Source organism: Colletotrichum jinshuiense, chromosome 3 (assembly GCF_051148585.1).
Source record: "Colletotrichum jinshuiense chromosome 3, complete sequence".
Lineage (NCBI taxonomy): Eukaryota > Fungi > Ascomycota > Sordariomycetes > Glomerellales > Glomerellaceae > Colletotrichum > Colletotrichum jinshuiense.
Window position 1 is genome coordinate 1,162,916 of NC_139310.1, and position 15,110 is coordinate 1,178,025.

The following is a 15,110-nucleotide window of genomic DNA, read 5'->3' on the forward strand; positions in this document are numbered from 1 at the left end:
TCACGTTTTCAGTCCCTCACTTTTGCAAAGATGATTTTAACCCTACTTTTACTTGTTACGGGAGGAGCGTCTACCGCATTCAGTCTCCCTCGATCCTTGGTGCCTTATTCGACGCCGGGTTTGAATAACTCGGCCCGAACTGTGGAAATCGAGGCCACACGTCAAGGTTTCACGTACGGGGTTGACGATACCCTAGTCAGGGTCGACCCGTGGCCCGCTGGTCCTCTCGGAAGAGATGCCATTGATCAACACTACCAAGATTATGGCAATCAACAGCTACGCATCCAGCAGCTCGTAGAGCAGGATGTGGCAGATTTCACGGCGCAGATGAACCGAGTATGTCCATGTGTCGGCGTCTTGAGGACAATTTGTGAATTTTCTAATCTTGAACCTCTAGACAATTCGCCTGAACTCATTTGAGGATTACTCCAAGTTGTACAAAGGACAGTGGCAAAAGAGCGTTCCGGGCGGGCTCGCCGAAGGAGTTCTTTCCAACGACCAATCAGACTTGCTTTTTGCCATGGAGCGTCTTTCTGTACACCCCGAAAGCCTGCGGCGAGTCAGACCCGATGAGACTGTCACCGTGCACGTCGAGGACGAGATTGCCCTGAAGATCACCACACAGACCCAGAGCAGCCTCCAGAAGCAAGGCCGCTTGTTCGTCGTGGACCATAGCAGCCTGGCCAACCTCACGCTGACTCCTGGAAAATACGCTGGCGCGTGCCAAGCCCTCTTCTTCATTCACCCGTTCACGGGCGACTTTCTACCACTCGCAATCCGTCCAAACAACGGCTCCCCCTTGACGTACACCCCCCTCGACCCGGCCAACGACTGGACACTGGCCAAGATATTGCTCAACTCTAACGACGTCTGGCACAATCAATGGTACCATCTGGGAGCTGCACATGTCTCTTCCGACCTTGTATGGATGTCAGGTGTCCGGTCGTTCAGTGACGCCCATCCTGTCTGGGGTCTTATCAGGCGCCGTAAGTTGCCAACCCCCAGCCGTTTCCAAACTGTGAAACTAACTCAGAACTACTATAGTTTCCGTCGACAGCTTTGCTTTCAGAGTAGCGGCAAGTGCCAATCTGATTAATCCCGGAGGCGATATCGAGAAGAACTTCCCATGGAACGGCGATGAGGCCGTCAAGTACAGCCACCAAGTGTGGCAGTCAGAAGGCGAAGCCTGGCGCGGGAATTACCTCACCACCAAGCTCGCTCGACGAGGCCTTGTGGACTGCACGTACGGCCCCCCACTAAAATCGTTCCCGTATTACGAAGACGTATCCGTCATCATGGACGCCATGCGGACGTTCATCACGGACTTTGTGGACTCCTACTACCGGAACGACGGCGCCATTGCGGCAGACACGGAGCTGGCTGCGTGGTTCAGCGAAGCTGCCAACGAGGCTTCCATCGTCGATTTTCCAAGCTCGATTTCAACACGGCGTGAGCTTGTCGATGTGCTGACCCATCTGGCATATCTCATCTCGGTGCTTCACGGATCACTCAACAGCAACAGCCTGGTGCAGTATAGCGGAGTCCTTCCGATGCATCCCCTCTCCCTGTATCAACCCCTGCCTACGAAGAAGGGGATCACCAGCCTTCTCCCTTTCCTGCCCGACTTGAACGCTTCATTGAAGCAAATTACCCTCCTCGCCTATTTCAACCAAGCTCCGATAGTCAACACGCATGATTCCATCCTATTTCTTTTCGACAAACCTTCGTTCAAGGAAAGAGTAAATGACAAGGTACGATTCGCCGCTGAGAAGTTCACATCACGTCTCCGGAAATTCAGTGATGAGGTTGCCGCGCGGAAGCTGGACTCGGACGGGCTGTCTCAAGGCATGCCATTTGTATGGAATCTTTTCAATCCCCGCACAGCACCAGGCATCTTGGCTGCTTAAATTTGATACATGGGGATATTTTTATAACCCGAGATTGTCTCAGCAATGTTGGTACATGGTTGAACCACCAAGAAGAAAGTTGCCTATGACAGCCGGCGAGAGATAATGAAAGTCAGAAGGGTGGCAGTGGCAATTTCCAGCGGGAGACAGGGGTAACAGGGTTCATAGCGAGAAATTTATACATCCCCTACTCTTCATTGCAATGGGTCGTAATTCGTCGTTTTAGTGCGTCGCTCGAACACAGATAGGAGAGGGTATACATTAGAGACTTAACATATCATCTCTAACGCATCCCACCCTGAATTCATTGACTTCGTCTAATTGATTGAATCTATGAGCATTAACGACAGAAGTAAGATCCGGATGCTGCAGGTTTTGGAAATTCTAGTCGAAGACTGTCAGACTTAACATAACAAGCAACCGTAACCAAAAACAACACTGACAAACAGAAAAAGTAGAGGGATCTTTATCACCTCGAATGTGAAGAGTAGGTTTACAACTACACGTTGGAATAATTCGAAATGAAGGCATTTCAAGGACCCTTGATGGCCATGAGACATCTTCGCGTCACCTCGCCAGCCTGCTAACTAGTTCCTGGTCACACACCATACCCCCAGTAGCATTGCCCCTTTTAAATCCAATGACATGGTAAGAACTGTTGTCCTATGAGGGCTACGAGTTGATCCTTGAACACCTAGTTGCACATATCAAGCGGATACTTACCAAACCAAACCATTATCTCTTATACTGGGCCTTATACTTGGACCCAATGATAACAGAACTACATATATAGGGCATGATAGGAAGAACATTATCTATTAAAAAGCAGCCGTGCTTGGTTGAGCGACTGGGCGGCGGAAACGCAATTGCAGTGAGCCGCTTCTTCGGCCCGACGCGGCCCGCTCGGTCAACCCCGGTCAGCTCGGTGAAGCCCGAGCTTTGCTCGCCCCACCGAGAGCTTATTGTCCGTCAGCTCCCGCTTGAGCTCATTTTTTGGCGCGCACACCATCGACCACCAAACCGCTGCCTAGCTCGGCCAGCAGCCTTTCTCAGACTCTCAATTGTTCTATTTAGCTGCAGAGTCAATCGAAGATGCTCTCCAGCCGTGCCTTCTCCAGATCGCGGGCAATCCTGCGCCACGGCCAGCGACCCCTCCGCCCGCGCACGACGACCCCCCTACGCAACTCCTCAAACTCGACCAGCAGCGCCGCGGAGCGCATCCTCAACCGCGTACCGACGCGGTTCCAGAAATACACCACCGGCCTCCGCAAAGCACCCCTCTCGCACGTTGTCGCCTTCCTCATCCTCCACGAAGTCACGGCGATCGTCCCACTGCTCGGCCTCTTTGGGCTCTTCCACTACACCAATTTCCTCCCGCTCGAATATGTTACGGGCCACTGGGCGGGCTACGTACGCGATGGCGTCGGCATGGCCGAGAGATACTTCAGCAGAAAGGGGTGGTTCGGTTTTGGCGCGGCGGACCGTGGGACGATGACTGGGGAGCTGGACGCGAGCGGTCCCTACGAGACGAATGATGTCGAGAGAAGGTGGGCCAAGGAGGAGGGAAAGGTGACGGGGAGCTTTGAGTATACTTCGAGGGAACCGACCGAGGAATCTGTTAGGAGCACACAGGATGTGCTCGAGAGATGGCAGAAGGATGGGAAGTACAAGGTCGTGGTTGAGGTGGCTATGGCCTGGGCGATCACGAAGGCGTTGTTGCCAGCAAGGATACTCGTCAGCGTGTGGGGGACCCCATGGTTTGCTGGTGTGGTGGGTAGGGCCCGCGGCATCTTCAAGTCAAGTCGGTAGAATCAAAGTTTGAATCATTTTAAATGGGATGGCTTTTAAACGCCTGGCTTTTGTTTGTATTTAAATCTCGACTTTTCTGTATCAACCCATCGACAAGATGGCATGCATCCCTGGTCATCCGTCAAACGGACAGGGAACATTCATGATTCGTGCAGAATTGGACAAGAAATTTAAGCCTTCTCGTAGATCCAGTCGAACTGGGAGGCCTTGTACTGAACAGCCTCACCGTCCTTGAACCAGAGAGCGATCTCCTTCTGGGCGTTCTCGACGGAGTCGGAGCCGTGGCAGACGTTGCGGCCGACATCGATGGCGTAGTCGCCACGGATGGTGCCGGGGGCGGAGGCAAGGGGGTTGGTGGCACCGAGGATGACTAGGGGAGACGAGGTCAGCAAGCAGGTACTGGCAGGTTGGAGATGGGCATGAGGGACTTACCACGGCCGGTCTTGACGGCATCACGGCCCTCCCAGACCATGGCGCAGATGGGGCCAGAAAGCATGTCTGAGAACTGATTAGCTTTGACCGAGATATGAGATGTTGCAGGTGGACGTACACTGGATCAGACCGGGGAAGAAAGCCTTGTCCTTGAGGTCGGCGTCTAGCGGGTGTGGTTAGCAATGAGGCGTGGCAGCGAGGAGCAGATAATACGAACAGTGAGCCTCGAGGTGAGCCTTGCCGGGGGTGACAAGCTTGATGGCGACGAGCTTGAAGCTGTGGAGGTCGAGTTAGCCATCAGGCGCCACGTTGGAGGTAGGGCATCATCGGGTTAAAAACTTACCCACGGCTCTCGAAGCGAGAGACGATGGGGCCGATCAGGCCGCGCTGTAGTCAAGTCAGCTGGCTGCAACAAGCAATTGGCAGCTTGCCGATGCGATGGATCGTACCTGAACGCCGTCAGGCTTGATGGCAATGAAGCTATCTCAAGGTCAGCGTATTTTCTTTCTCGAGTTTGGTGGTGTGTGCCCCTCTCTGCCCGAAACCTCCCACGTTGGCGGGGTAGTTCAGGGTGGCGGCAGCGAGCGCAAGCAGTAGCACAAAGCAAGCAGCATGGCACGGCAGCGAGAAGCGCGGTGATCGGGATGGCGAGAGGAGAGAACACTTACGTCTGCTCGGTAGACATTTTGGGAGAGGTATCAACAACGTCTGTGGGAAAAGAAGTGTGTTGTTGTTGGTAGATTGTGGTGGTGACAACGGAGGGGACGACGGGAGAAGAAAGGTCTGCTGCTGACCGCTGGTTTTGTTGGCCGGAGGAAAAAATTATGTACAGGCCGAAGAGGAGGACGAGAATTATGAAAATTGGTGGGGGCAGCTGCTCTGCTGTTCTGCGCGCGGATTCGACGAAGGAGCTGCCAGCGGCAGAGGGGTTGCTGGCGCCTGCATTATTCGCATTGTTATGCTGTTGCTCCTTGTGCTTCGAGGCGGGGTCATTCTCCTGCGTGTGGTGGGGTCCGGGTTCAGCCATGGTGGGCTTAAACAAGCTAAGCTGTACAGTGAAAGAAGCTTGTGACGCGGGAGGTTGACACTGTAACTAGACCGCCTATTTTTGACAGCTCAGCCATCAGAGCTAGAGGTGGACAGAGGGTGGTGCCAGGGAATGTAGAGTGGGCATTACCTGTCGCTCTTGGCGTAGAACGGATCAAATCGATGGCAGTCTTCCGGGATGAAGTGCCCAAGTGGATTGATGAAGAAAGCTCACGAGACAGCAATCTAGCTCGAGTGTTGTTCGTGTTCTACTCATCCAAACAAGCTGATAGATAGCTGGAAAATGAAGTGAGGTGTGGTGTGAGCCGCTTCTAAAAAGGTACAGTGTGATTGAGGTACTCATCCAGGCACACACGGTATCAGGCTTTGGCTACATGCAACAAGCCGGAAGACCCGATAGAGAAATAGCCCCTCACTGCCCTGGCTGATAGGGTATGTGGTTACCGTCGGGGAATGAGCCGTCCCGAGCATGATGGATTGGTTGCTATCTGAATAATTTATGCGACCCCTGGTCCCGTAATTTTTACACGTGTCTGGTGAAAGATACCCTGATAGACTGCAGCATATCGGGCCTCCTGCTCTGATGGCGGGGTAAATGACATCGACTGCGCTTATGCATCAACCAGATCTGGTAGTATTCATTTAAACGTATCTTCCTAGGCGGCCCCTGCCTCTTGCCTTCTCCTGCAGCCCCAGGTCCACACTAAGCCCAAACTGGAGCTACCAAGGGGACAGCTGTGAACTTCGGCCGTCTCACCTTGGACAAGTACGGAGTACCTTCCATCATCGACATCCGTCCCATCAAACCCAAAGTACCCGCCCAAGCCATCAGCAAGAGAGAGCACAACAAAGAAGAATTTGCCTTCTTTTGCTCTCATGTTCTCATCCTGAGTGCCTTATTCTCCCGATATTTCCTTCAATTCTCCCATACGAACACACAGTCCAAGCTCCCCTCGCCATGGGGTCGACAGGCAAGTTGTCCTGCAAATGGACGACTTACTTTGGCCTACTGGCGGCACTTAGCTGCATGATCCAGCCCGCAGGTGAGGAATTCCGTGACGCCATGACTTTTCCCTCCGTCACCCTGTTTTTGTTCGGTCCGCAGTGCTGACCAAAATCCCCAGTCATGGTTAAGGAGAATGACTTCAAGAAGTGCCACCAGGCCGGCTTCTGCAAGCGCAATCGCGACTACGCCGACAACGCCAGTTCCCTGGGCTCCACGTGGGCCGCTCCCTACAACATCCTCCCTGAGTCCGCCTCCTTCAACGACGGCCAGCTCCAGGCTGTCATCCTCAAGACCATCAACGATGCTCAGGAGACCGTTCGCCTCCCCATCACCGTCTCCTTCCACGAGTCCGGCACCGCCCGCGTGAGCGTCGACGAAGAGAAGCGCCAAAAGGGAGAGATTGAGCTTCGTCACGAAAGCATTGCGAGGAAGGAGCGATACAACGAGGCCGAGAAACACATCATCGTCGGCGGTCTGAACCTGGACAAGGAGGCCAAGGTCGCCTACCAGGACAAGAACCAAATCACCATCCAGTACGGTCCCTCTTCCAAGTTCGAGGCCGTCATCAAGTTCTCGCCCTTCGGTATCGACTTCAAGCGAGATGGCTCTTCCCACATCAAGTTCAACGACCGTGGCCTGCTCAACATGGAGCACTGGCGCCCAAAGGTTGACAAGCCCGCCGAGGAAAAGAAGGAGGGCGAGGAGAAGACCGACGACGCCGAGTCCAACGAGGTCAAGAAGGAAGATGAGAGCACCTGGTGGGACGAGACTTTTGGCGGCAACACCGACAGCAAGCCTCGTGGTCCTGAGAGCGTCGCCCTTGACATTTCCTTCGTCGGATACGAGCATGTCTTCGGTATTCCCGAGCATGCTGGGCCTCTCTCCCTGAAGGAGACCCGCGGCGGCGACGGCAAGTATTCTGAGCCTTACAGACTGTACAACGCCGACGTCTTCGAGTATGTCCTGGACAGCCCCATGACTCTCTACGGAGCCATTCCCTTGATGCAGGCGCACCGCAAGGATTCCACGGTCGGTGTCTTTTGGCTCAACGGCGCCGAGACCTGGATCGACATCACCAAGGAAAAGAGCTCCTCCAACCCCCTGGCCCTGGGTGTTGGTTCCAAGACGAACACCAACACCCACTGGATCTCCGAGGCCGGCATTCTGGACGTCTTCGTCTTCCTGGGTCCTACTCCCAAGGATATCACCAAGAACTACGGAGAGCTTACCGGCACCACCGCCATGCCTCAGGAGTTTTCGCTCGGCTACCACCAGTGCCGCTGGAACTACATCTCCGATGACGATGTCAAGGACGTTGACCGCAAGTTTGATAAGTTCAAGATTCCCTACGACGTCATCTGGCTCGACATTGAGTACACCGAGGGCAAGAAGTACTTCACCTGGGACCCCGACATGTTCAAGGACCCCATCAGCATGGGTGAGGCTCTCGACGAGCACGGCCGAAAGCTCGTGGTCATCATTGATCCCCACATTAAGAACGAGGGGAAGTACGACATCACGGAGCAGATGAACTCCAAGGGCCTCGCCGTCTTGAACAAGGAGGGCAAGCCCTTCGAGGGTTGGTGCTGGCCTGGTTCGTCTCACTGGGTCGACTGCTTCAACCCCAAGGCCCTCGAGTGGTGGAGCGGCCTCTTCAACTACGACGCCTTCAAGGGCACCATGGAGAACACATTCATCTGGAACGACATGAACGAGCCCTCCGTTTTCAACGGTCCTGAGGTTACGATGCCCAAGGACAACATCCACCACGGAAACTGGGAGCACCGTGACATTCACAACATTAACGGCATGACTTTCCACAACGCCACCTTTGAGGCTCTCCTCACCCGCAAGAAGGGCGAGCTTCGCAGGCCTTTCGTCCTCACTCGTTCCTTCTTCGCTGGTTCTCAGCGTCTCGGTGCTATGTGGACCGGAGACAACCAAGCCTCGTGGGAGCACCTTGGCGCTGCCGTCCCCATGATCCTGAACCAGGGCATCTCCGGCTTTCCCTTTGCTGGAGCTGATGTCGGAGGCTTCTTCGGTAACCCCGAGCCGGATCTGATGGCCCGTTGGTACCAGGGTGGTGCCTTCTACCCCTTCTTCCGCGGCCACGCCCACATCGACGCCCGCCGCCGTGAGCCCTACATGCTTCCGGAGCCGTTCAGAGACATCCTCACTGCGGCCCTGCGTCTCCGATACAGCTTGATGCCTTCCTGGTACACTGCCTTCTTCCACGCCAACAGAGACGGTAGCCCGATCGTGCGGCCGATGTTCTGGACCCATCCCACCGAGGAGTCGGGATTCGCCATCGACGATCAGCTGTTCGTTGGATCAACAGGTCTTCTCCACAAGCCCGTGGTGGAGAAGGACAAGGAGTCGGTTGACATCTTCATCCCCGATGACGAGGTTTACTATGACTACTTCACCTACGAGAAGCTTGCTACCCAGAAGGGCAAGTACCTCACCAAGGCCGTCGCTCTCGACCAGGTCGCGCTGCTTATGCGGGGTGGACACATCTTCCCGCGCCGTGATCGCCCCCGCCGATCGACCCAGCTCATGCGGTTCGATGACTACACGCTTGTCATCAACGTCGCCAAGAACGGCGAGGCTGAGGGCGAGCTCTACGTTGACGACGGAGACTCGTATGATCACGAAAAGGGCCAGTACATCTACCGCAAGTTCAAGCTTGCTGGCGGCAGCCTCACCTCCGCCGACGCCGAGGGTCGTGATATCAAGTCCGTCCAGGCCGGCTCTTGGCTCAAGGCCATGAACGAAGTCTTCGTTGACAAGATCATCGTGGTCGGCGCACCGGGCTCTCTGAACGTCAAGGAGGTCACGGTCGAATCGGAGGGCAAGAGCTGGACCGCCCCCGTGCAGTACCACGCCGCCGACAAGGATCGCGCAGCGTACGCTGTCGTGGGCAGAGTGGCCGCCCGGATCGGAGAGGACTGGAGCATCAAGTTGGCTTAGAAGCGGCCGTTGATGATGAAGTTTCCCGGAGGGGGCAGGAGACTTGGCACCATTCGATCGTAAGACTTGGGGCCGAGAAACCTGGCAATCCCGAAGCATCTTGGCCCAGCAGACACTGAGCGACGGAGAAGCTCGGGGCGGTGAAGACGCGCACTAAGAATAGAGACAGTGGGCTCCGCAGATCGCTGCTGGGATGGATGATGGAGAGATTAAGCAGCCACCCGAGCCCCATTAGAGACAATTGACAAGAACGTTTACAATATGCCTGCTCCTCTGATCCGACTTTGGTGATTTCGTTTAACAAGTCCAGAACTGGGTCGAGCGTCGGGGTCGGGGTGGGCTTCGTGGAGCCTCAAATCCCAAGCCCCAAACCCATCAACCGCCCCACGAACTCGCGCCAGGCCCCCGGCCGGAGAGTTGTTGGGCCCCGAACCGAGACTTCAGCCTCGCTGGTCTGCGACGTTGCTCGAAATTGAAAATAAAAGCTCGGCGAGCGAGGTTGGCCGGCAGTTGTGCCCATGGCTCCATCCCCCCCCCCCCCCAAAATCGCGATTGCGTGCCTGCATTCTATCCGAGTCATGGGCCGTGTATATCATGCTTTGCACTTGCACGTGAAAAGTTACACTGCATATCTTTGCCTCACCTCCCCCCTCGTCCCTTGCGGTCCCCGTCTTTAGTAACCAAATCTTGTTTTTGCAGAGGATTCAAGGGGAAAACAGAAGAAAGGAGAAAGGGGAAAAAAAAAATTGGAGGAAAAAAGTATCACATAGTATTCCCTCCTTCAGCTAGAGTACCTACATACTTTCGGGGGGGTGTGGAGTGGAGCATGGACGCGAGACACAGCATGATTAAAGGTTCGCATGGCTGGCTGGCTGGCTGACTGGCAGCATCGGGGGAGAGAGAGATAAGGAAACCAACTCTCTTCATTGGACAACGCCCCCTTTTCCTGTCTGTCCCCTTTCATTCACGTTATCGCTTCAATGGGCCACTGGCATGGTCGTCAATTGAGTAGATTGTTTGGAGAGGAGGATAGGGGGGGTGGTCTTGTACAGCCAAGGAGGAGCCTTGCATGTGAATGGACGTCGCGTCGCGGCAGGCTTGTCCACCACACCCCGGGAGCGCGCGTTGTTCCTGCGGCGGGACGGCGGCTGCTGGTCCCCGGGGGAGCAGCGGCCCTGACATTCAATGCCGCCATGCAAACCCGGGCTTGCGGGTGTAAGGGAGTGTTTCTGGCGGCCGCGCGACACGACACCTCAAGGACGGGGGAGGGAAGGAGGCGGTCTAGGAATCGCCTGCTTGTCATTTCGTGTAGACTGCTATCGGGACAAAATGTCGGGTGGGCAGGGCCAAGGCGGCCTGGTCTTCACAATCTTATTCCGCCCTGTTTCAAGACCGAGGAGAGGGAGGAGGGGAGGGGCCATGGCATGAGTGGTGGGTGCGCCAAGACTCTCACTCCATTGCAGGCGGATTGCTGCTGCTGCTGCGAGAGAGAGGTCTCAATAGAAGAACACGACAGGGCGAAAGAACCAACTAGAAAAATAACAAAAAAAAAATCAAATAAATAAATAAAAGTGGTGTAGCGGTTGCGGATACAGGTGTTTGTTTCCCTGGTTTGGCAGCCGGGCCTCCCGCCCAGGGGATTTGCTTGTTGCGAATTAGCTCAGTGGCCGCCATCCCTGGGTTGATGCCGATCAGGGCCGTACTGGGAAGTGAGCTTCTTTTGCGGGCGTTGGCGACTGCGTTTTCTTGCACAAATTTTTCTCGTGTTATTTTGACTCGGGAGATGTGCGGCGGATGAGAGCCTGGGATTGGGGAGCTTGCACATGCATGTTTGGACGCTCAATTGACCGATCGGGAATGGCTGCGTAGATGGTTGTACGCTGTCTTGCCGATTGGGGACGATGACGACATGTTGTCACGGTTTTCTTGAAATCTCTTTGCGAAGCAGTCGCAATCGCAGGCTCAGGTTCAGTAACTTGGCCACAATGTTAGATAACATGGGCTGCTGGCTTGTTGCAGTGCCTTCTTCTCTCCCAACATTGCCACGCTCAAGTTGCGATGAACTGCGCCTGTCCCAACGGATGGGTGCCCTAGTTGCCCTCCATGATGCCGCAGACCAGTCCAGAGAGGGCTAACCAGGCTATTTTTGGGAAAATCTAGCGCTGCAGGAGGAGAAAACTTTTTCAGGAGGAAATATTGGCGAGACGGGAGATGCATGTGCAAGTGCGGTACCTGCATTCAGCATTCTTCGCTGGGCGACGTGCCGTACCTTTTTACCGGTGGAATGGGCGAAGGCGGCGGCGGTGGCAAGCGGTGTCAGGGCGGACGAGCGGGAAGACTCAGGATGGCAAGCCGTGGGTGACGTGGGATGATCATTGTCGCATTGTCAGTCTGCGTGGCTTGAAGCCTTCCCCTTCACGTACACCCCCCTTGAAAGGCAAGCAAGCTAGAGACGCGCGGGAAGAGAAGGATTTTCAGGAGGGTCGGGTTCTGATGGGCGCTAGAAGGCGTTTCCTGAACATGAGGGTGTCGAGGCGCGATAAGGCATGTCTCACAGGCGTGGTGGTTGTGGTGGTTGTGGTGGCGCACAGAAAGATGGTTTTCTTTTTGGCTGAAACGGCCGAGGAAGCAGGCTACCGAAGACGGCATTGCAGCGGCGAGCAGCATTGGCATACAGAACTCCCTGCATACGCATGCGCATCCGTCGTCCACTGACATCTCGGCCTTTGTCCCTCTGCCTGCCGAGTTGATCCTGTCACATGCAGCGGTGGTGATGAGGGGGTCTGGAGGTACAGTGACAGAGCTGGCTTCGCCCGCGGCCCCGCGGAGTTCTGAGGTCCAGACCTCTCCAGGCCAGTCTGGGGAACTTGAAGGCCCTGATGAGAAAGGCTGGGGAGCGAGTCCGTGTCTGCAAGAAAGAAAGAAAAAGAAGCGGCGGACCGTCGTCGACGCGGCGAAAAGCAGCGACGGCGGACGGTGACGGCATCGGGAGACATCGAGACAGCTACGAGAGGAGGAGCTCCCCATTCGGGGGACGGTGGGCCGAGCTGAGAATTAGGGGCTCAACGCCGGGTCCTGGCAGCGTCTTGGCAGGGGAGGGAAAAACGGGCGAGGGGCCAGTTTTACCGTCGTCGAATGCGGGACATGGGAGGACGCAGTGTGACGTCAGCCGTGGTGGGTGGAGACAGGCAGAGAGTGGGGGTCGCCCAGCGCAAGTCGACCGAATCGCGCCTCCCTTCTCCTCCTCGTGTTTCCCCTAAGGCACTGAGACAGAGTTAGTGAGAGAGACAACTGTCCACAAGAGAAACCCGAGCCCGAGGCGACGGCGGGTGTTCATTGGCAGACGAGTAGTGGCAGGGCTCGTCCCCATTTAGTGTACGGGTACGGGCGGGCGGGTGGCATGATGGGCGATTCACAGCCGGCCACAGAGACCACGGCGGGTGGTGTGCACTATCCGGCGGCCGACACAGGGCACAGAGTACAGAGTACAACACTCGTTAGGGGTGCTGCCACTGCTGCCAAGACGCACCGGTTCTGCGATGCGTTCCGCTCATGGAATGGATTTGCGGTGGTGCTCGTATCGGGGCCAGCTTGAATATGGCCTGGACAGGTATTGACTTCACCACTGATGGCGGGCGTTGTTTCTCGCGCGCTTCAGGCGTTCGTCTCCCCGCCGTCTTCGCCATACTTGCCAAGTATCCCTGCTTCCCATCGGGGACGGCGCCGGCGTTCATCGACGCACCTGTCGTCACTGTCTACTGGTGCCGGTGTTACTGGTGTTTGACCTCTTCGGCCCTTTTCAACGTGAATATCTATTATCTTTCTATCTGTACACCACCATGGCGCAGGTTTCTGTTGAGGGTGGCTTGGTGGCTGGCCTCGGTGGCTTGCTAAGGGGACTCGGGAAGAGTGGCGGCCATGTGCTTTTGATGGTGTTTAGCCTCTTTCAACCCGTCTTCATCCTCCTCGTCCCCCCTGGCAGCCCTGGCAGAAACGGGCGGGCAGCGTGGGCGATCAGCGATCGTCTGTTCGCGGAGCGGGAGAGATGGATGGCTCAGTGCAACACAGCAGAGAGCCTCACTGCGACTGTCTGTCTCAACCCGCCCGGGTGCGTCCAGGGATGAGGCGTGCGGATGGACGGACCTGCACGGCGTGGGAAGGGATCGCGATGCGATGGCGCGGCGATCGTGGGTTAGCGGTGGGGGGCGGGTTGTGTTTCTTCCCAGATGGCTAGACTCTATTTTTCTACCGACTCCAGGATCGGTAGCCTTGTTGTTTTTGCCGTGTTTACCCCATTTGGTAAGCAGAGCGCAATGATACGGTTTCCGTCATAATTGTCTGGCTGGGTCTGAGGGCGAATCTACATCACGCCCCGAAATGCGCGGCCATAATGTCTGATGGGGAATTATGACGACGAGGGGGAGTCTGTGGGTGCGACTATTCGGGACGATTTCGAGGGCGCTAGACGCCTTCTAGCTTAGAGCCGCCCTGCCTGCCACGGACCGGGCAAGCAGAGCGAGACGGGGGCGTCGCCATGCCTTGCGCTTGGCAAGTAACGCCGCGGGTGGTAGTAGGTACGGCAGCCGATCGATGGCTTGCAGACTGGCTGCGGCGCTGCACACAGCAAACCTGTCTACGGAGTGCCCTGATTATGCAGCGCATCCCGGGTGGCAGTGTCTGCATACTAGACTAATTATGTAGTGTATAGGCATGCCGTTGCAGAGAGTTTCGGCGTGCAGCAAGGCAAGGCAAGAGACGGGGCAAATGAGCTGGTTGATTGTGATTGTAGTGTTGCAGCGAGCGCCAGCCATAGCCGCGACGTCCACTGCGGTGCTTCCGAGGCAATCAACCTGAAGAGCGAGATATTCAGGGTCCTTCCCCCTCTTCCGCTCCTCTCTGGCCCCTTTGCCAGTCAGTCTTCGGCGAGCTCCAGAAGCTCCTCCCAATGCTCCAGTGCAAGCCCCCTTGGGAATCACCGATATCCGAGGACCGTGGGAGTGGGATAGGATAAGATGGGATGGGATGGGATGGTACGGGGTGGGTGGTGGGTTCTGGTTTTCTGGAAAGCAGCATCCCGGCGGGACATGATGCAAGCAGCGTCCAACCCGGTCGCAGGACGCCGGAGCCTCTCCTGTCAAAAACCGGGCCACGGACCACGCCCGTTGCTGCCATTGTTTCTGTTGAAGCATGATGATTAAGCTGCCACTCCCTCACCCACCCACTCGCTCACTCACTTACAGCCGCACGTCTCTTTCACGGCCGTCCAAGCTGTCACTTTCACACCCTCTCTCTCTCTCTCTCTCTCTCTCTCTCTCTCACTCTCACTCTCATTGCCAACCCCAACCTCGACTGGAACTTCACTCCGCACACTCCCCAACCCAACCCAAATAAACCGGATAAGTGGTCCCCAAGGACCCATGGAGAGAACCCTCCAGCTAAGAAAAATGAGACCCGGTTTTTATTTTTTAACATGTTATGACGAGCCCTGGGCCCCTGGGCAAGATCGGCGCTCGCTCTCTGGTCGCCCATTTATTTTTCTGGGCACCGACGTGGCGCCGCGGGTCGAAGGGGGGCCCATTCGACTGGACGCGATCCAACAAGACTCGCCCGTGCAGATGGAATTCTGGAGCCCCAAGTCGCCGTCGTCAATTCTTGGTTTCATTGACTTCAAACTCCCTGGCCCCAGGGCCATCCCCCCCCCCCCAATTACACACTTCGGTGCTCGTAGTGCAGACCGCACCAGAGGCTCCATATTTGCCAATGGGGTCCCTGTTTCTTAAATGACCGACAGACTGGGGCGGCATGGCATTGCTGCGTGGAGCGTCGTCTATTTGCTTTGCTCTGCTCTGCTCTACTCGGCTACTCCCCCTCGCCTTTTCAAGCACTTGATCTGCTGCTGCTCAATGCCCATATATCCAAATCCGTGTCCATATCCGAAT

At 56.0% G+C, this 15,110-nt stretch overlaps 4 protein-coding genes across 4 annotated transcripts; 3 read left to right on the forward strand and 1 right to left on the reverse strand.

The window, feature by feature from the left end:
- Positions 1-30: 30 nt before the first annotated feature.
- On the forward strand, positions 31-1,907 carry EsH8_III_000343 (lipoxygenase; the record flags this gene model as incomplete). Its single annotated transcript, XM_083262068.1, has 3 exons — positions 31-336; positions 398-986; positions 1,045-1,907. 3 exons carry the CDS (start codon positions 31-33, stop codon positions 1,905-1,907), a joined length of 1,758 nt encoding a protein of 585 aa, XP_083122555.1.
- Positions 1,908-2,999: 1,092 nt separating this feature from the next.
- EsH8_III_000344 (uncharacterized protein) lies at positions 3,000-3,716 on the forward strand (the record flags this gene model as incomplete). The annotated part of the gene is made up of 1 exon (XM_083262069.1): positions 3,000-3,716. One exon carries the CDS (start codon positions 3,000-3,002, stop codon positions 3,714-3,716), a length of 717 nt encoding a protein of 238 aa, XP_083122556.1.
- Positions 3,717-3,886: 170 nt separating this feature from the next.
- Positions 3,887-5,175, reverse strand: EsH8_III_000345 (nucleoside diphosphate kinase; the record flags this gene model as incomplete). Its single annotated transcript, XM_083262070.1, has 7 exons — positions 3,887-4,086; positions 4,149-4,214; positions 4,267-4,311; positions 4,366-4,424; positions 4,492-4,535; positions 4,598-4,628; positions 4,817-5,175. 7 exons carry the CDS (start codon positions 5,173-5,175, stop codon positions 3,887-3,889), a joined length of 804 nt encoding a protein of 267 aa, XP_083122557.1.
- Positions 5,176-6,153: 978 nt separating this feature from the next.
- EsH8_III_000346 (glucan 1,3-alpha-glucosidase ROT2) lies at positions 6,154-9,171 on the forward strand (the record flags this gene model as incomplete). The annotated part of the gene is made up of 2 exons (XM_083262071.1): positions 6,154-6,238; positions 6,320-9,171. The coding sequence occupies 2 exons, from the start codon at positions 6,154-6,156 to the stop codon at positions 9,169-9,171; spliced, it is 2,937 nt and encodes a 978-aa protein (XP_083122558.1).
- Between the last annotated feature and the right edge of the window lie 5,939 nt (positions 9,172-15,110).